Raw genomic sequence first — 21,154 nt, 5'->3', positions numbered from 1 at the left:
CATGTTTTGCTTATTATTATTAATACTTATTTATTTATTTTTTGGTTTTTGCGTCACACCCGGCAGTGCTCAGGCGTTACTCCTGACTCCATGCTCAGAAATCGCTCCTGGCAGGCTCGGGGGACCGTATGGGATGCCGGGATTCGAACTAATGACCTTCTGCATGAAAGGCAAACGCCTTACCTCCATGCTATCTCTCCAGTCCTCATGTTTTGCTTATTTTAATGTATTGTTTCAACCACTTGTGAATAGTCTTGCTGTGAATATTCGCATGGACAAATACGTATTTTAAACCTGTTTTCAGGGGCTGAAGAGATAGCATTGGAGGTAAGGCGTTTGCCTTTCATGCTGAAGGATGGTGGTCGAATCCCGGCATCCCATATGGTCCCCTGTGCCTGTGAGGGGCGATTTCTGAGCATAGAGCCAGGAGGAACCCCTGAGTACTGCCGGGTGTGACCCAAAACCAAAAAAAAAAATTTTTTTTTTTTGTTTTCAATTCTTCTGGGTATGTTCTTGGGAGTGGAATTGTTGGGTCATGTGGTGATTCTATTTTCAACTTTCTGAGGAACTGCCAAACTCTCTTCAGCAGCTGCTCCATTTTACTTTCCCACCAGCAATGTCCAGTGGTTAAAATTTACCTTATTAATATTTTGCTATGCCTGGCTATGTTCAGGGCTTACTTCTGCTATGCTCTCAGGGATCATTCCTGGCAGAGCTCCAGGGACCATTTGGGGTCTAGGAATCAAAGCCAGGTTGGCCAGATGTAACACAAGTACCTGATCTATTCTACTATTTCCTGCTCTTTATCAATTTCCTTGACAATTGTTTCTTTTCTTTAAAATTAATAAGAGATAACACATTAATGAGAGATAGCACAGTGGTAGGGCATATTTGCCTTGCACATGGCTGACTCAGAATGGACCAGGGTTCGATACCCGGAATCCCTACGGTCCCCCAAGCCAGGAATGATATCTGAGTGTATAGCGAGGAGTAACCCCTGAACGTCACCGGCTGTGCCCCCCCCACAAAAAAAAGCTAAAAAATTTAAAGATAAAATTATAGCATCCTTGTGGCTATAAGGTGGGTTCATTGTGATCTTGCATTTTATTTCTTTAATTAAAGTCTAGTGATACTGAGCATGTTTATATTTAATTTTTGACTATTTATCTTTTTTTTTTTTTTTTTTTTGGTTTTGGGTTACACCTGGCATCACCCAGGTTACTTCTGGCAGGCTCAGGTGACCATATGGGATGCCGGGATTTGAACAACTGACCTTTGCGTGCAAGGTAAACACTTTACCTCCATGCTATCTCTCTGGCCTCTGACCATTTATCTTTATAGGAATACATTATTGTATATATTATCAGTTAGAACCATTTCTATTTTTTAATTTATAAATTACTTATTTTTAAGACCATATTTTACATACTTGCTCATATTATTTGTTTCTGCTACTGTTTCAACACTAATCCTATCATCAGTGTAAAATTCCTCCACTATTGTCCCCAAATTTTCTTTTTTTTTTTTTTTTTTTTTTGTTGTTGTTTTTGGGCCACACCCTGTGACGCTCAGGGGTTACTCCTGGCTATGCGCTCAGAAGTTGCTCCTGGCTTCTTGGGGGACCATATGGGACGCCGGGGGGGATCGAACCGCGGTCCGTGCGCAGGCAAGGCAGGCACCTTAGCTCCAGCGCCACCGCCCGGCCCCTGTCCCCAAATTTTCATCCATTCCCAGGCTTGGCCTTTGGCAGGCACAAAATAATATGTTTTACTTTTGGGCCACACCCAGTGATTAATCCTGGCTCTACTCAGGAATCACTCCTGACTGCTGGGGAGCCATTTGGGATACTATGGATCAAATCGAGTTTGGCTGCATGTAAGGCAAACACCCTACTCACTTTCTAAGACTCTGGCCTCAAATAATACATTTTACAGGTAAGTGATAAGTAAGTCTTTTGTTTTGTTTTGTCTTTTTTGGGGTCACACCCGGTGATGCTCAGGGGATACTCCTGGCTATGCGCTTAGAAATTGCTTCTGACTCGGGGAACCTATGGGATGCCAGGGATTGAATCGCGGTCCATCCTGGGTCAGCCGATTGCAGGCAAACATTGTACTACTGCGCCACCGCTCCGGCCTCAAGTAAGTTATTTATTTATTTATTTTTTTTGGTTTTTGGGCCACACCCGTTTGACACTCAGGGGTTACTCCTGGCTATGCGCTCAGAAATCGCCCCTGGCTTGGGGGGACCATATGGGACACCGGGGGATCTAACTGCTGTCCGTCCTACGCTAGCGCTTGCAAGGTAGACACCTTACCTCTAGCGCCACCTTCCCGGCCCCCAAGTAAGTTATTTTTTAAGTCAACAAAAAATACGTGAAAATTAACTTATCTCATAATGAAATAAGTTACTGTCAGGTTTACTAAGTTCTTTGTTGCTAGTTGATCTTTCTGTTTTTTCTTCTAGTTTTGCTTCTGAATATTAGGTAGCTTGATCCATGTTGATACTTAAATTTGTGATCCTACTGGAATGACAGTTTTGCAAAGTTTCGAGTTGTCTCGTGGCTGTGTATGTGGCCATGTGGAACAGGAATTCCAAGCTCTGTGTCTGATATTGCAGCGTTTGAAGGGTGTGGTGTCAGCTGTAAGGTCTTTCAGAATTATGAGAAGGTGGGTTTGAACTGCGGTCTGTTCTGTTAGCGCGTGCAAGACAAGTGTCCTACCACTTGTGCCACCGCTCTGGCTCCCAGGACTGATTCTTGAGTGCAGAGCCAAGAGTAACCCCTATATTATGTGACCCCAATATAAAAATACAAATTCAGAGAATCTGATGTTTTTTTTTGGGGGTGGGTTTGGGTTTTTGAACAACACCCACTGACACTCAGGGGTTACTCCTGGCTATATGCTCTGAAATTGCCCCTCGCTAGTGCGGTAAGGTATATGCCTTATGCCCTGCACCACTTCTCCGGCCTTATGAATGTGTTTAGATATGGTACTTCATGAAAACCTGAAGTAAGGAATATCTATTGCTTTCCATCAGAGACTCAGAGAAACTCATGGGAGGGTATAAAAACCAAAAGGACAAATGCTTAATCATAATATTTATGTAAAAGCTATTCAGATTATAGTAGAAGTTCCCATAAAGAATAACTTGAAGGGGCTAGAGAGATAGTATTTGCCTTGTATGTGGCTGATCTGGCTTCTGTCTTCAGCATCCATATGGTTCCTCGAGCCCACCATAAGTAATTCTTGAGCTCATAGCCTGGAATAACTCCTGAGCACTGCTGAGTGTGGCTTAAAAATAAAAATAAGGGGCCGGAGAGATAGCATGGAGGTAAGGCATTTGCCTTTCATGCAGGAGGTCATCGGTTCGAATCCTGCCGTCTCATACAGTCCCCAGTGCCTGCCAGGAGCAATTTCTGAGCCTGGAGCCAGGAATAACCCCTGAGCACTACCGGGTGTGACCCAAAAACCACACACAAAAAAAGTAAATAAAATAAAAATAAAAAAGAGCCTAATTAGAATATTACAAATCATAACAGTAACATAGGATGATGGAAATGTCTCATCATTGTCTTCAGAGGAAAAGCTTTCCAATTCATAATTTTATTCACAAATTGTCAAATGCATGTCTGAAGGGTTTTTTTTTTTGTTTTTTTTTTTGGTTTTTGGGCCACACCCGTTTGACGCTCAGGGGTTACTCCTGGCTATGTGCTCAGAAATCGCCCCTGGCTTGGGGGGATCATATGGGACGCCGGGGATCGAACCTCGGTCCGTTCCTTGGCTAGCGCTTGTAAGGCAGACACCTTACCTCTAGCGCCACCTTCCCGGCCCCGGGTATTTTTTTTTTTTTTTTAAGACAAATGACTCCCAATATTTTAAATTTGCAATTGAGTTTTTCCCCCCACTATAAATTACTAGCTGGTGATCATAGCTATAAGGGAGGAACTTTCAGGTCTAGAAACAATGACCCCATGGAGGGGGGCCGTTGAGATAGCATGGAGATAGTGCGTTTGTCTTCCATGCAGAAGAACTGTGGTTCGAATCCCAGCGTCCCATATGGTCCTCCCACCCCATGCCTGCCAGGGGCGATTTCTGAATATAGAGCCAGGAGTAATCACTGAGCACTGCTGGGTGTGACTCAAAAAGCAAACAAACAAAAAAGCCCAGGGAGAGGCTGGAATGGTGGCACTAGTAGTAAGGTGTCAGCCTTGCAAGTGTTAACCTTGGACGGACTGTGGTTCAATTCCCCTAGCGTACCATATGGTCCCCCAAGCCAGGAGCGATTTCTGAGTGCATAGCCAGGAGTAACCTCTGAGCATCACCGGATGTGGCCCCCCCCCAAAAAAAAGTCCATGGAACAAATACCAGAGTGATAGTACAGTGGGTAGGATTTTGGCCTTGCACTTAGCCATCATGGGTTTGATCCCCAGCATCCCATGAGGTGCCCTGAAACAGCCAGGATTAATTCCTGAGGACAGAACCAGCAATAACCCTGAGCACCCCTGAGCACCACTAGTGTGCTCCAAAAAAATAAAAATAATAAAAAATTTAAAACAAAAAACCAATAAAATAAAACAAAACCATAAATAAATAAAAAATAAAGAGCCCTTAGAGAGCCCAGCTGTGAAGGGAAAAGAAATTAAAATTTTTCTAGGAAAGTGCTAACTCTAGGAGGGAATTGTCTGTTTTTTAGCTCTTGGAAAATACTGACAGACATGTTACAGATGTTGCAGCATGGAAAAAAATGAAAAATATATAGGAAGTAGACAAATAATAATTAATGAGATACATTTTTGACTTGTTTTTGAGGTTACTTCTAGTTCTGTACTCAGGAATTACTCTGATGGGTGTTCCGGGAATCATGTGATGCCAAGGATTGAACCTGGTTTGGCTGCATTCAAGGCAAGCACTTCCACAAGGCTTTACATTAGGGGTCCTCAAACTTTTTAAGCAGGGGACCAGTTCACTGTCTCTCAGACCATTGGAGAGCCACACTATAGTTTAATAAAACAAAACAAAACTGAACAATAGTGGCCCAATGAATTTTCTTTTGAGGACCCTGCCCGGGACTGAGGGGAGTCAATAGAGAGAAGGAGGGGAGTCGGAAATTGTGGTGCACACCCCACACATGCGTACTGTGGGCCCAGATGCATCAGCTGCTAAGTAGGACAACTATTTATTACATGGTGGACTGGATAAATATTCTTGGCAATGTTTGAGGACCCCTGCATCACATGGTTCCCAAAGTACAACTGGATGTGACCCAAAACCTGAAACAAAAGGCAAACAAAAAGACTATCTAGTAGTATACCCTTCCTTTATCACCTTGTGATAAAGATGAAATAGTGGATAGAGGGGTCGGAGAGATAGCATGGAGGTAAGGTGTTTGCCTTGCATGCAGAAGGACAGTGGTTTGAATCTCGGCATCCCATATGGTCCCCGAGCCTGCCAGGAGCAATTTCTGAGCGTAGAGCCAGGAGTAACCCCTGAGTGATGCCAGGTGTGACCCCCCCCCCAAACAACAACAACAAAACAAACAAAAAAGAAATAGTGGGTAAAGATAAGGGCTTGGGGCCAGAGATATAGCATGGAGGTAGGGCGTTTGCCTCGCATGCAGGACTGTAATTTGAATCCCGGCATCCTATATGGTCTCCCGAGCCTGCCAGGAGTGATTTCTGAGTGTAGAGCCAGCAGTAACCCCTGAGCGCTGCTAGGTGTGACACAAAACAAAACAAAATATAAGGGCTTGTTGGCCTGAGAGTACAGAGGGTAGGGCATTTGCACACAGCTGACAAAGAATTCAATCCCCTCACACCTATGTGGTCCCTAGAACCTACCGAGGAGTTATACCTGAGCACAAAGCCAGGGGTAACTACCCCTGAGCATCACTGAATGTGGGTTTCCTCTACCCAAGAAAAGGTGAGGACATGTAGGTATGAATTGAAGTTATAAATTCATTTCTTTTGTGGCAGATACCAGCAGATAATATATAAATTTGATAAAGCATAGAAACTATGACAGTATTAGAAGTTGATAGAAGAATTGGTGTGTAGGGTACAGTGATATGGGAGAATCCTGCTTGTTTTTTTTTAATTTTGTTTTGATTTTTAGGCCACACCCAGCATTGTTTAGAGGTTAATTCCTGATTGGCTCAGAGGACCATATGGGATGTTGGGTATTGAACTTCGGTTGGCCTTCTATAAGGCAAATGCTCTACCTGCTGTTTTCTAAAATCTTTTTGTTTTACTCTATGCATAAATGAAGTTGTTCTATGACAGAAAATTTTTTCCCAGGGCCGGAGAGATAGCATGGAGGTAAGGCTTTTGCCTTTCATGCAGTCGGTCGGTGGTTCGGTGGTTCGAATCCCAGCATCCCATATGGTCTCCCGAGCCTGCCAGGAGCGACTTCAGAGCGTAGAGCCAGGAGTAACCCCTGAGCGCTGCTGGGTGTGACCCAAAAACCAAAAAGAAAAAAGAAAGAAAATTCTTTCCCAAAACTTTTGTGGGTTTTTTTGTTTTGTTTTTGGTTCACACCCAGTGTTCAGGGATTACTCCTGGCTCTGAGCTCAGAAGTTGCTCCTGGCAGACTCAGAAGACCATATGGGGTGCTGGGGTTCGAACTGAGGTCCGTCTTGTGTTGGCCACACGCCTTACCACTATGCTATCACTTTGGCCGGGATTTTGTTTTGTTTTGTTCTGACACATTGACAGTTTTCAGGGCTTATTCCTGCCTCTGAGATCAGGATTCAATCCTTTTAGACTCTGGGGTCCATATGGGGTGCCAGGGATTGAATTTGGGAATTGCATTCAGGAATTATTCTTGGCAGTGTTTGGGGAATCATTAAAGATGTCAGACATTGAACCCAGGTCAGCTGCATACAGGCAGCCTACTCTCTGTTCTGTCACTTCAGCCCTATCATGGTGGCATGTAAAGCAAGCAACCTACCCACTGTATTGTTTTTGAATCCTCTTTCCCTATGCTTATTATTAGAAACAACCTAATACCATGTATCTTTTTGTTTTGTTTTATTTGGGACAACACCCAGTGGTGCCTAGGGGGTTTACTCATGGCTCTATACTCAGAAATTACTCCTGGTAGGCTTGGAGGACCATTTAGGATGCTAGCCATGCTGGCCACATGCTACCCACTGTGCTATTGCTCCGGCTCCTTGTCTGTCTGTCTGTCTGTCTGTCTGTCTATCATCTATCTATCTATCTATCTATCTATCTATCTATCTATCTATCTATCTATCTATCTATATCTATATCTATCTACACTGCATTGTTCTAATCATTTTCTTTTCTGTTTTTGGGTCATGCTCAGCAATGTTCAAAGGTTACTAATAACCTTTGGTTCTAAACTCAGGAATCACTCCTGGCAAGTTCAAGGAACCATATGGGGTGTCAAACCCGAGTTGGACTAGTGCAAGGCTAATTCCCTATTAGCTGTATTTATTCTTGACTTGTTTTCACAGATCACTTCTCACTTCTGGAAGACTCGGTACTCATGGTGTGCCAGGGATCAAACCTGGGACTGCTGTGTGCAAGGCAAGTGCCCTCTCAGCCTTGCACGCGGACTACTCCTGTTTGATTCCCAGCATGCCATATGGTCCGTTGTACCTCACCAAGAGTAATTCTTGAACTCAGCCAGGAATAATACCTTAGCATACTGGATGTGGCCCCAAAATAAAAAACAAAAAAACCAAAATGAAACTTCATTCCAAATCCAACTAGACTTAGGTTAGTGTTCACTTCTGGTGATATTGGAGGGCCATATGTGATTCTAGAATATCCAGCCAGAGATGGACAAAGCCCCTTAAATCCTATACTGCTGGGACCCGGAGAGATAGCACAGCTGTGTTTGCCTTGCAAGCAGCCGATCCAGGACCAAAGGTGGTTGGTTCAAATCCCGGTGTCCCATATGGTCCCCCGTGCCTGCCAGGAACTATTTCTGAGCAGACAGCCAGGAGTAACCCCTGAGCATTGCCGGGTGTGGCCCCAAAAAACCAAAAAAAAATCCATATACTGCTTCTGCATCTTATTTTTTTGTTTACACTTGACAGTGCCTAGGGCTATTTCTGACTGCTTGCTCAGGAGTGATCCCTGGTGGTGGTGAGTGTGCAGTGCAGGTGACTGAACTGGACCTGTAAGGGCTTTATCTGTGCCATACTATCTCGGGCCCCTCTCTCAGATATAACAGTGGTTATATCTGGAATTTTATGAACTTTTTCTTTTTATCTAGAACAGAGTGACACAGGACATTTAATTCTACAAGCAAGTATTACAACTGTTAAGATATTTTGCTTTGAAAATATTTAACATAGCCAGAGAGGATTTAGAATGTGTTTGAGTGAATTGTAAATATACTATCTGACATATGTGTTGCAAAATTCCACAGATTCTGCCAGTTTTCAATTCCTGGCACATCTACACTAGAATTTGTATATTAGGAAACTACCCCACTTCCACTTGGTATACCAACCTGGTGACTTTTTTGGTTGGTTTGTTTTGAGCCACATCCAGTAATGCTTAGAGTTTACTTCTTTTTTGGGGGGCGGGGGGTTTGGATCACACCCAGCAGCACTCAGGGGTTACTCCTGGCTCTATTCCTGGAAGGCTCGGGGAACCTTGTGGGATTCCAGTATTCGAACCACCATCCTTCTGCATGGAAGGCAAACACCTTACCTCCAGCCCCAGGGTTTACTTCTAACACTGCATTCAGGAATTATTCTTGGCAGTGTTTGGGGAACCATTAAAGATGTCCAGACATTGAACCCAGGTCAGCTGCATACAGGCAAGCCTTACTCTCTGTTCTGTCACTTCAGGCCCTATCATGGTGGCATTTTGGAACTTGAGATTTAATTAAATGGTTTCTGATACTTAGTCAACTCCATTATTTCTTGCTGTAACTATTTCTTAATTCTTGTTTGGTTGGGTTGTTTGGAGACTATATGCAGTAGTACTCGGGGGCTACTCCTGACAGTTTACCTTATGGGCTACCAGGGATTAAACCCCATTAGTTGTTTGCAGGGCAAGTACCTGCCCACTATACTATTTCTAGCCCTTAAATCTTAATGTTTTTGTGTGTATATAAATGGAGTTGAGTTGGGTAAGTGAAAAAGAGGATAGAGAACATGCAGATATATTGCTGCTTTGAATTTTCAGGTCCTTACTTTCACTTCATAAATTGAAAGAACATTTCAGTAGGGTATGGAACATTTCCAGGATTGAACAACATCCACAATGAGTTTTCTCCTCTCACTGGTACATAAAATTCTGAGAATTTTTAAGCCCTTGAGATATTACAGCTGTGTAAGTAGAATACTCAATAAAGAACAATAAAACTATACTTTTTGTAGGCTGAGAGCAGTGAGTTGATGAATTCATAAAATTTTTAGTTAAATAAACAGAAATAAGGATTTTCAATCATCTGGAAGTAAAATAGTCACATGTTAAAAGGAACCCAAAGCAGAAGTTTGACCTATTAAGTAATGGATCTTTTCTAAACATATCCCTTCCTTGGTGTTTTTATCTAGGGATTTCTTTCTTTGGATAAATTTTTAGCCATGAGTTAGTAATGCACTGGCAGTGGTTTTCTTCTGAAAGTAACTATGGGCCGGGCGGTGGCGCTAAAGGTAAGGTGCACCTGCCTTGCTTGCGCTAGCCTTGGACGGACCGCGGTTCGATCCCCCGGTGTCCCATATGGTCCCCCAAGCCAGGAGCAACTTCTGAGCGCATAGCCAGGAGTAACCCCTGAGCATTACCGGGTGTGGCCCAAAAAAAAAAAAAAAAGAAAGTAACTATATTTCTACTTAGGGACAAGATGTTGGGTGGAGGCAATACAAATATATTTTGCTGTAGCTTTATTTAACCATACAAAAATGTTTTTCTTCTTAGATTCTGGCAAAAAAGTCAACCAATTGGAAAAACATCTGGTGTTGATTGAGGGAATGGTATAATTAAGTAAATACTACTTATAGAAAAAAATAGTTTAAAAATCTCCACTTCAACTTTGTGGATTTCTTTAAGAAAACTCCCCCCCCCACCCCCCCCCACCCCCCCCACCCCCACCCCCGTTGTTTCTTTAGCTGTGCTTAGGGCTTTTATTCCTGGCTGATTTTGGGAACTATATGTAGTGTCAGAGATTGAATCTGGAATCAGGTGCATGAAATCTCTATATCTTTTTTTTGGGGGGGGGGTCACATGCAGAAGTGCTCAGGGATCACAACTGGCAGGACTTAGGTGATCTTATGAGGTGCTTACAGTTAAACCTAGGATAGCTGCTTGCAAGACAAACTACCCACCTGTTTGTACTATCTCTTCGGCCCACTTTTAGTTTTGTACTGAACAATTGTGTTTTTTTTTTCTTTTAATTTTGCGGTTACACACCTGCTAATGTTCAGGGGTTATTCCTGGCACTTGAGCTCAGGGTTTACTCCTGGAGATGCTCAAGGGACTATATGTGATGCCAGGCATCAAACCTATTTTGGCTGCATTGTTCTCTCTTTAGCCCTTGGAAAACTTACTTTTTTTTATTGTGACTGAAGTTCATTACACAGAATTATTTATAGTACATAGTGACATTAGAAAACTTTCTAATAGAAATATATATATGTATATATATTATTGCTTTCCCTGCATTTTCTCAATCGTATCTTCTTTGCATTACCTTTTTGCTTTTTTTTGGTGTGATTTTGTTTAATTTTATTTTATTTTAGGTTTTTTTTGGGGGGGTCACACCCAGCAGCGCTCAGGTGTTACTCCTGGTTCCACACTCAGAAATCGCTCCTGGCAGGCTTGGGGGACCATTTGGGATGTCAGGATTCAAACCAATGAATGACCTTCTGCATGAAGGCAAATGCCCTTACCTCCATGCTATCTCTTCGGCCCCTGATTTTGTTTAATTTTAAAGGGTCATCTTATGTCTATCCAATTTTAGTCTGCTGGCAACCACCTTGATTGTTTGATGCTACATGAGTAGTTGTGCCATTCACCTTTTTTTGTTTTGTTTTGTGTCTGGAGTCACACCCTGGCTCTACACTTGAGTTCTTTTGGATTACTCCTGGCTCTGCATGCAGGAATCACTCCTGGTAATGCCCAGGGGACCATTTGGGATGCTGGGATTGAACCTGGTCAGCCCGCATGCAAGGCAAGAGTTTTAACTGCTTTACTATCATTTTGGTCACTCACCTTTTTTTTTGGGGGGGGGTCACACCCAGCAGTGCTCAGGGGTTACTCCTGGCTCTATGCTCAGAAATCGCTCCTGGCAGGCTCGGGGAACCATATGGGATGCCAGGATTCAAACCACTGTCCTTCTGCATGCAAGGCAAAAACGCCTTACTTCCATGTTATCTCTTGGCCCATCACCTTTTTTTCCCCCTCACCTTTATTTGTTACTCTTCTGGCCACTGGCCTCACATGTGCTTTGGTTTCTCACATATAGGTTCTGGTTCTCACTGGGAATGGCACCTCTTGTTGAGGTGTTCACACTTGGTCATTGGGCTTGTGCTCAGATACCTAGACCCTCTTTTCTTGTAAGAGCTATACTCTCTTAGTGATGGCACTCATGCAAATCCTGGTTTTAGTGCTTACCCTGGGGGTCTCTGTGGTACTCAAACATATATTCTATGGGATTTTGCCAGCAATTGACTGCTTTGTTCTGGTTTTGGGGCCCAAGCAGCAGAACCTGGGACTCTGCTTGATGTTTGTGAGTAAACACCTATACACTTGGGGAGACATACTGTCTCTTGTTTGCAAGGCAGGTGTTTTGAGTTTGGGGGTAAATTTTTGTTGCTGAGTCATCCCCTTGTGCCCAGAAGACAGTTCTTTTTGAAAATCTGTACTACTTTGCCAGTTAGCTGGCCTTTGTGTAAGTTGTCCTTACAGAACCTGAATGGTCTGAACATTGTACTGTCTTAGAAAAGACCAAAGTTAATCTTCAAATTACTTATGTGTGAACACTTCAAGTTCCCTAGAAGATGTATCAGACCCCTTACTCTGAACCAAAATATGTAGTTATAGTTCTCAGTTACAAAAAGTTACTTTGGGACCATTCTTTAGGAAACCATTTTATCTTCATACCATGCATTCCCTCCAAGTTCTATTTCTGTGTCCCTGTATCCCCTTTCTTGTTCCTTTCCTAATTTGCTATCTGAGTGATTTAGGAAGAAACAAACAGGTTCAGAAACCTTCTTAGCCCTTCTCCTTTGGTACTATTTCTGCTGGTAAAATATGAAAACAAGCACATGGTCTATATGAAATTGAATAGTTTCTACATACTATAAGAAATTCAGGTTGAAATAAAAACATATACTCAATTGACTGGGAACAAATATTCACACTTAATACTTTAGATAATATAGAACATATTCAAAATCTATAAAGCACTTACAAACTCAGCAGCATAAATGCTCAATAACCTCATTTTTAAAAATGGGGAAAAGAGGGGCTGGAGTGGTGGCACAAGCGGTAGGTGGCACAAGCAGTAGGTCGTCTGCCTTGCATGCACTGACCTAGTACGGACTACGGTTCGATCCCCCCAGCATCCCATATGGTCCCCCAAGCCAGGAGCAATTTCTGAGTGCAGAGCTTAGGAGTAACTCCTGAGCACCACTGGGTATGGTCCAAAATTAAAAAAAAAAAAAAAAGAAGAAGAAGAAAATAATATACTTTCAGGAAGAGGTATGGGTGGCAAATAAGTATATAAAAAAGCACTTAATATCAAGGAAACAAATAAAAGTTGACAGTCATCTCATACCAGGCAATGTGACATTTAAGAAAAATAACTAAAAATGGGCTGGAGAGATAGTACAGCGGGCAGTACTACTTGCCTTGCATGTGGTGGACCAGGGTTTGACACATCCCCCAATATGGTACCTTCAGCACTACCACGAATAATTTATTTATTTATTTTGGTTTTTGGGTCACACCCGGCAGCACTCAGGGGTTACTCCTGGCTCTATGCTCAGAAATTGCCCCTGTCAGGCACGTGGGACCAAATGGGATTCCGAGTGGAACGTCCTTCCACATGCAAGGCCTTTAACGCTGTGTTATCTCTCCGGCCCTACGAATAATTTCTGACTGCAGAACCAGGAGAAAAATCTTAGCATCACTATGTATGAACCAAAAAGAGAAAAACAGAAAGCAGAGCCAATGGGTACAGTACTTGTCTTGCCTGCATTTGACCTGGGTTCAATCCCCAACATTCCATATGGTCCCCTGAGTGCACCAAGAATGATCCCTAAGTGCAGTGCTCATTAGTCAGTTCTGAACACTTCTGGTGTGACCCAAAAACAAAACACAAATTAAAAAGATTGAAAACAAATGTTGAGGATATGAAAGTGGACCCCTCCTTCACTGCTGGTGGGAACTTTAGCTAGTCTAGAAGTCAAACAATATGGAGATGTCTCCATAAAGTAGGAACGGAGCTCCCATTTGATCCAACTATCCCACTTCTATGTTTTTAATCCCCAAAAGCTAAACATTAATTTAAAGAGATAGATGCACACCTTTTGTTTAAATATAAAACATAGAGTCCTCGTTTTGGTAGTGAGGTTTCCCTCTGCTTGGTCTGGCATCTTTCGCCCCTTTCAGCCAGCGAATCTGTCGGTTTCAGGGTAACAGCAGAGAAATGATCCATAGACAGTCAGTTTAAGTTTCAAGAGATGTCAGCTTTATGTCAGGGTCCTAACCTCCATGTGCATTTCTCCACATGGCTTCTCAGCTAAGATTTTCTTTTATCCTCTAAGGACCCTTCCTGCATCTGCTCTTTCTCTCTCTTTCCCCCCCTCCCAGGCAACACCTTAATTACCAGCCACAGACCCCTTCCTGCTGTGGGTTTGTCTGACCATCCAGGTATTAGCATATGGAATTGTGGGAGGGGTAACACACACCTGTATGTTCATTGGAGCTCTTAGTATACTAGCCAGGATATGAAAGCAACCTAAATGTCCCTTAGTTGAGTGGGTAAAGAAATTGTGATATATAGATACAATGGAATACAGTGGAATGCAGATACTATTTATGCAGTTCACAGCAACTTAGAGGGTATTGAAGAGTATCATGTTGATAGAAATAAGCCAGAGTCAGGACACATACAAAGTGTGCTCAATTGTGGTTAATGGAGAAACCATCAATATGGACAGTATCTATGGTAGAACTTGAATACTAGAATACCGACCTAAGAGGGAGAAGGGAAAAGAATAGGCTCCCAGAAGTAGCATGGGAACTTGCATGGGTCTTGCAAACAGCCATGAGGTAACCAATATGAAAGCTTTAATTATGCATCCAAACCAAAGCTGAATAAATAATGGGGAGGATTGTGAGGGGAAGGAACACTGGACTGGAATGGACATAGTGATGGGTAGGAAGGTTGTGGGCACTTCACTTTAGTGGCAGGGGTAGGCAGTATATCAATACCAGAAACAACACTATTTTACAACTAACAAAACTTCATGGCCTAAAATAGTTAGCCTTGCAGTTTCTCTGCTGGTCTCTCCTAAAGATTACTAATGACATTATCTAAAAGTTTGGGATGAGAGTGTAGAATTCAGTGATGCTAATGTCACTCTCGGCTGCTTCTCTTTTTTCACTTGGTTTCTTATCATAAGCTTGACCTGGCCTACTTATGTCATGATAGTGTTGGGCTAGTCAAGCTACAGTGTCTCTGAAGACTTAGTCCGGGAAATCATAGTCACCAAGAGTAATTTCACCGTATTCTTTTTGTTTTTGGAAATACTCAGTGACTCTGCACTCCTGGCTCTGCACTCATGAATCACTCTGGGGACAAAAATGGGATGCTGGTGGGGATTGAATCAGGGTTGGCCACATGCAAGGCAAGTATCGTAATGGCTGTACTGTTTCTTCAGCCCCTCACCCTATTCTTTTGGTCAGATAATATATCTAATCAAACTGAAAAGGTGTTTTTAAGGGTTTTTTTTTTTTTTTTCACTTCCCCCCATCACCACCATTCAAGGGAGGGACAGGTGTTTATAACAAATTTCTTTTACAAAAAAAACTTGATCATAACCACACAGACATAAAATTCGCTGAAGACCATGTATATCCCACTAAGGTTAGTCCATATCAGTTCTGACAGTAGTTGGATACATGTCAGGGCTTTTAAGCCAAGAATAGGATAAGTGCCTTGCTTGACCTTTTCATGCTTCCTGGGAATGGTTCCCTAATTCATTATTCTTTGCATTCTTATTACTACTTATGCTTTTCCTTCCTTTTTTGTTTTTGTTTTGTTTTGTTTTGTTTTTGAGTCACACCCGGCAGCGCTCAGGGGTTACTCCTGGCTCTACACTCAAATCACTCTTGGCAGGCTTGGGGTACCATATGGGATGCAGGGATTGAAAAACCACCTTCCTTCTGCATGCAAGGCAATGCCCTACCTCCATGCTATCTCTCTGGCCCCTATGCTCGCCTTTCTGAAAGACTCTCCTTTACATTTAAGAAATGTCTTGAAGGGGCCAGAGAGATAGCATGGAGTTAGGGCATTTGCCTTGCATGCAAAAAGACTGTGGTTCAAATCTCAGCATCCCATATGGTCCCCCCGAACCTGCCAGGAGTGGTTTCTGAGTGTAGAGCCAGGAGTCACCCCTGAGCGCTGCCGGGTGTGACCCAAAAACAAAAAACAAAAAAAGAAAGAAATGTCTTGAAACTGGATTGTCTTGCATGTGGCTGAGCCGGGTTTGATCCCTGATACCCCACATGGTCCCCTCAGCCTTCCAGGAGTGACCCTATAGACCCAACACTCCAACCTCTCCCAAAGGAAGAAAGAGAAAGAAATGTTTTACCCAGTGCCCAAAGTGAGTACAGTAGAAAGGACACTTGCCTTCCAGTTGGCTTACCGAGATTCAGTCCTTGGCTGAATATGAAGTGATCCCTGAGCACTGCTGGGGTTGTCCTCCCCAAACAAAACAAAAAAACAAACAAACAAGAAATGTCATAATATGAAGTAAATAGCTTTTTAAGTGTCCTTATTTGCCTCTAGAGAGCTAGGAGTCAAAGGATCTTATTTATGCTTGGAACAATTTCTCCCCACCCCTTTTTGGATATAGTTGAGTGATCAAACACTGGGCTACTTACACATGCAAGGTTTGTGCTACACTACTGAGCCACATTCCTCTCTCAGTTCTTCTCTCTTTTTTTTTTTTCATCAAGAAGTTAATTAATATTAACATTTTTGGAATTCTTTCTGACAGCCTCTCTGCTTTGATTGTATCATGCTACTGTGGCATAATCCCATTTAAGCTTCTTAGAGGTTCTTTTGTTTAGTTGAGCATCAACTAAACATGGCATTACAATCACTAAGATGTAATATGAAGGGGCCGGAGAGAGAGCATGGAGGTAAGGCGTTTGCCTTTCATACAGAAGGTCATTGGTTCGAATCCCAGCATCTCATATGGCCCCCCGAGCTTGCCAGGAGCGATTTCTGAGCATAGAGCCAGGAGTAACCCCTGAGCACTGCCGGGTGTGACCCCCCCCCCCCCAAAAAAAAAAGATGTAATATGAAATTTAGAGCTGCACCCTTAATTTAGCTTGCATAGTCTCCTACCTTTTGTTGTGATGTATAGTGCTCTACACACGCACATGCACACAGGAATGTTGTGGAGCAGGGGTCTCAACTCAATTTACTTGCGGGCCGCAGGAGGCAAAGTCGGAGTGATCCTTGAGTGCAAAGTCAGTAGTAAGCCTTGAACATTGGGGGCTGTGACCCAAACAACTAAAACAAAACAAAACAAAGATTCCTCTAGGGCAGGGCCACAAAATGTTGTACGGAGGGCCATTTGCGGCCTGCGGACCCCGAGTTTGAGACCCCTGTTTTAGAGGAACAGAATTACACTCAGCAAGGCAGGTGCCATATCTTTGATCTGTTTTAGGTCATACCTAGTTGTGCTCAAGGGAACCATATGGGGTCCTGGGAATCAAACTGGGTCTGTGCTTGCAAGGAAAGTGCCTTACCTGCTGTACTGTACTATCTTTCCAGCCCCAAACACAAAGCAGTCTTTTTATTATTTTTGGTTTGAGGGCCATAGCCAACAATGCTCAGAGGTTACTCCTGGCTCTAGTTAGGAATTGCTCCTGGTCATGTAGGGACCATATGGGATCCTGCAGATTGAACCTGGGTGGGCTATGTACAAGATAAATGCCTTATCTACTATATTATCTCTCTAGTCCTGATCTGAGCAGTTTTTATTATGAAAATATTAACTGGCTTGGGAGAGATCCCTGCTAACAGCCAGAAATAACCCTTGAATACCTTCAGGTGTGGCCCAAATTCCCCCAGATCCTCTCCCCAAAATGAACCAAAAACAAACTAAAAACAAATTTGACCAGATAGTATACTAGAAACTGTATACTTGGGAACCATAGAGATAAAATGGGCAAGGTTCTGCCTTCCTCATGATTGGTTAGGGTTTGCTCTCCAGCATTCTGTATAGTCCCCCAAGAACCAACAGTAGTGATCCCTAAGCACAGCTAGAAGTAAGCCCAAACACCACCAGCTGTAGCCCACCCCAACCCAAATTCCCCTCCCTCTCCATTGAAAAACTCCTGGCTTACTCCTGATCCTGGAACAATTCTGACAATTTTTGGACAATGTGATGCTGGAAATAGAATTGGGGCCTGCTGCGTTTAAGGCAAACACACCTTAACCCCTGTCTCTCTTAGCTCCCTATTTTTTGTTGTTTTTCGGCCATACCTGGCAGCTCGCAGGGTTTACTCCTGACTCTGTGCTCAGAAATCGCTTCTGTCAGGCTCTGGGGACCATATGGAATGCTGGGGATCTAATCCAGTCTGTCCTGGGTCGGCATTGTGCAATGCAAATGCCCTACTTCTGTGCTATCTCTCTGGCCCTGGTCCCTATTTTTAAAACTGGCTGACAACTTCATTATGCAGAACTATAATTATGTAATAATAATGAAATCATATTCCAAATAAATTATGTTTGTCTTAGTCATATAAATGTATGCTGTAAATAAAATATAAATATTATTAATAAATTATACTTTATACAGTTTAATCATCCTAAGTACATTTTAAGCAGCCAAATGATTCTGACTTAGCCTTCTAGGAGAAGAATAAAATCATTGCTCCGTATAGCCCTGTTACCAGAAATAGGGGGATAGTTTTTTTCTGTTCAAATGCTCCTGGAATTTGCTATATCCTCAATAAAAAAGGAATAATACAGGTTAGATCTTTTCATTTCCTTTCTTGAAATTGGTAACTGTACTCTTCTCAGCATGGGTCCCCATTGAGCAAATCTTTCTTTTCTATTGGCTTTGTTCAAGCTTTCAGTTATTTCTCACCCAAATTATGGCTTTAAAGCCACTTGAATTGGTTTCCTGGGTTTTTTTGTTTGCTAGATACTTAAATTCATTATGCTTGAAAATTGATCCTCAAAAATCTGCAAACTAGGTTTGTCTTGAAGTTCTTGTTGTTCGTTTAATAGTTATCTTGCTTACTTGATTTCTGTTTTCTTGCTCATTTCCACTGTGGAGAAGCATGTGTTCTCTCAAATGCATTTTATCTCATTTTTTCCTTGTACATCTTCAATTAATGTATTTAAACACTGTGGTTTATAGAGTTGTTCATAATACAGTTGTTTGTGGCTTTCCCTGTTCCAACACCAATTTTACCCCCTTGTAACTTTCCCTCCACCCATTGCCCCCAGTTTCCCAACCACCCCCAAGCTTGCCCCTGGGTAATTGTTGTATCTCATGATCAACTCTTTAAGTCCGTGTCTGAAGGTTACTATGCTTTTTTTTTTTTTTTTTTGCTAGTTGAGCTATCCAGAGTTTCTGTGGAGCATTGGTGGCTTCTAGGCTACATTTCATTCTTAGTTGGTGTGTGCCTACTGGGGTGTCAGTAGGAATTCCAGGATCTTTGGAGTTGGGGGCAGCAGCTGTGGGATGTAATTGTGGTCTAAAAAGAAAAAGCAAAGAATGGATATCAACTAGTTAAGATATCCCCTTGATCCCAAGATAACTTTTTTTCTGGGACTAACTTTTGAGTTTTCATCTTTTGAAATAAAATTATTGTGCATTTTGACCTAGTGTTTTCAGAAAGGAATGCTCATAATGATGTCTTAAGAACCATATCATTTGAGAAGACCTGAAACTCACCAGGCGCGTGCGAGCGTGCATGCATGTGTTTTGGGTTTGGGGCCACAACTGGTGGTGCTCAGGGGTCATTCCTGGCTCTGCTCTCAGAAATTGTTCCTGGCACACTCAGGGGACAATATGGGATGCTTGGATCGAACCCTGTTTATTTTTGGTGGATGGGATGAGCTTGGGTTGTACCCTCCTGTGCAGAGTTTATTACTGATTCTGCTTGATAACTTGGCATTGCTCTCTGAATCCTATGTAAACCCCGAAATCAAAACAGGCAGTGTTAACTATTTACAAGGCAAGTGCCTCAACCCTTGTGCTCTATTTCCAGCCCCTTATTTTAACTTTCATTTTTGTAAAGGCATATAGCAAATTAAATGTCTTAAAGACTTTTATTGGATGTAGGGTCCTGACAATAAAGCTTTGACTTATATATTACTTACTCAATTCTCTCATGAAAATTACCTTGAGGGGCTGGAGAGATAGCATGAAGGTGTAGGGCATTTGCCTTGCATGCAGAAGGATGGTGGTTTGAATCCCAGCATTCCATATGGTCCCCCGAGCCTGCCAGGAGCAATTTCTGAACGAAGAACCAGGAGTAACCCTTGAGTGCTGCTGGGTATGACTCAAAAACCAAAAAAGAAAGAAAGAAAGAGAGAGAGTGAGGGGGGGGGAGGGAGGGAGGGAGACGGAAGGAGAAAAGAAAGGAGGAAATTGCCTCTAAACTGTTGAAAAGAAAATAGTAAATTCTGAGTAACAGTTGACACAATGATTTTATTTTTGCAGATGTTCTCAAATAGTGATGAAGCTGTAATCAATAAAAAACTTCCCAAAGAACTCCTATTACGGTAAGTTTGATTGCTATTTCTATGTTTGATTTTTAAGTGTATGTCACAATTGCCTGTTTTAATTTTAAATTTTTGTTCGTGACAAACCTAAAGGTGATGGGGCAATTTCTGGCTTTCAGCTCAGGAGGGACCCCTGATGGTACTCAGGTGATCGATCATGTGTGGTGCTAGGTATTGAATCCAGGTTGGTCACTAGCAAGGCAATAGCTATTGTATCTCTTCTGACCATAGGATTTTTTTTGACTTTTGGGCTACACCCAGCATTGTTCAGGTCCTTCTTCTGACTGCACTTAGGGATCATGCCTGGTGGGGTGCTGGGAATCGAACTTAGGTAGACCGCAGCAAGGTAGGAGCCTACCTGTAGCCCTTTACTCTCTTCAACTCCCTATTTTTAAAGTTTAAGTTTGCTAATTTTAATATGTTCACTTCTACACTGTTTTAATTTTAAAGTATATAAATTCTAGAAATGAGAATCAAGATATTTGAACATTTAATTTAGAAATAATTTTCTCCTGCCCAACATATTAAATATGATTTTGTTTCCTACTTTTCACTTTGCCTTATATTCTACTATATACATTGAAAACATGTTTCATTATAGTGCATATATATGTATGTGTATGTGTGTGTGTGTATATATATATATATAGGTTTTTGGGTCACACCCAGCAGCACTCAGGCTACTCCTGGCTCAACGCTCAGAAATCGCTTCTGGCAGGCTCAGGGGACCATATGGGATGCCAGGATTCCAGCCACCGTCTTTCTGCATGCAAGGCGAACTATGCTATCTCTCTGGACCCCTAGTGCTGATATATTTAACAATGATTCTAACCTAATGTTCTCTCCATTTCCTATTCTCTATTGAAAGGCCTATCAAAGTACACTTTTTCAGCAAAATATTACATATTGAGTGAGACACTTAGAAAATTAAGAGTGTTTAAAACTGGATTGAGAGGACAGATCATAAAACATGTGGCCTAGCATACAGTTGATATTGATTTGATCCCAACATGGGCAGGAGTTATTCCTGGCTCTGTATTCAGGTATTACTCCTGTTGTGTGCTTGTAGGACCATATAGGATGCCGGGGACTGAACCTAGATTGGCTGCGTGCAAAGAAAACACCCTACCCTACTGTACTATCACTTCAGCCTCATAATACACTGGTTTGGTTTTGTTTTGTTTTTTTGGGGG

At 42.4% G+C, this 21,154-nt stretch overlaps 1 protein-coding gene across 2 annotated transcripts in view; it reads left to right on the top strand.

Annotated features, from left to right (window-relative positions):
* Positions 1 to 21,154, top strand: part of FBXL20 (F-box and leucine rich repeat protein 20) — a 93,820-nt gene that overhangs the window by 14,734 nt on the left and 57,932 nt on the right. For both annotated transcript variants that reach the window (XM_049779940.1, XM_049779947.1), the window contains exon 2: positions 19,900 to 19,961. In XM_049779940.1, coding sequence (XP_049635897.1) covers positions 19,900 to 19,961 — 62 coding nt within the window. The remainder of the gene's footprint in view (positions 1 to 19,899; positions 19,962 to 21,154) is intronic.

The sequence above is a fragment of the Suncus etruscus genome, chromosome 1 (genome assembly GCF_024139225.1).
Source record: "Suncus etruscus isolate mSunEtr1 chromosome 1, mSunEtr1.pri.cur, whole genome shotgun sequence".
Lineage (NCBI taxonomy): Eukaryota > Metazoa > Chordata > Mammalia > Eulipotyphla > Soricidae > Suncus > Suncus etruscus.
Note: the sequence above shows the minus strand (reverse complement) of the source record. Positions and strands in the feature narration are given on the sequence as shown.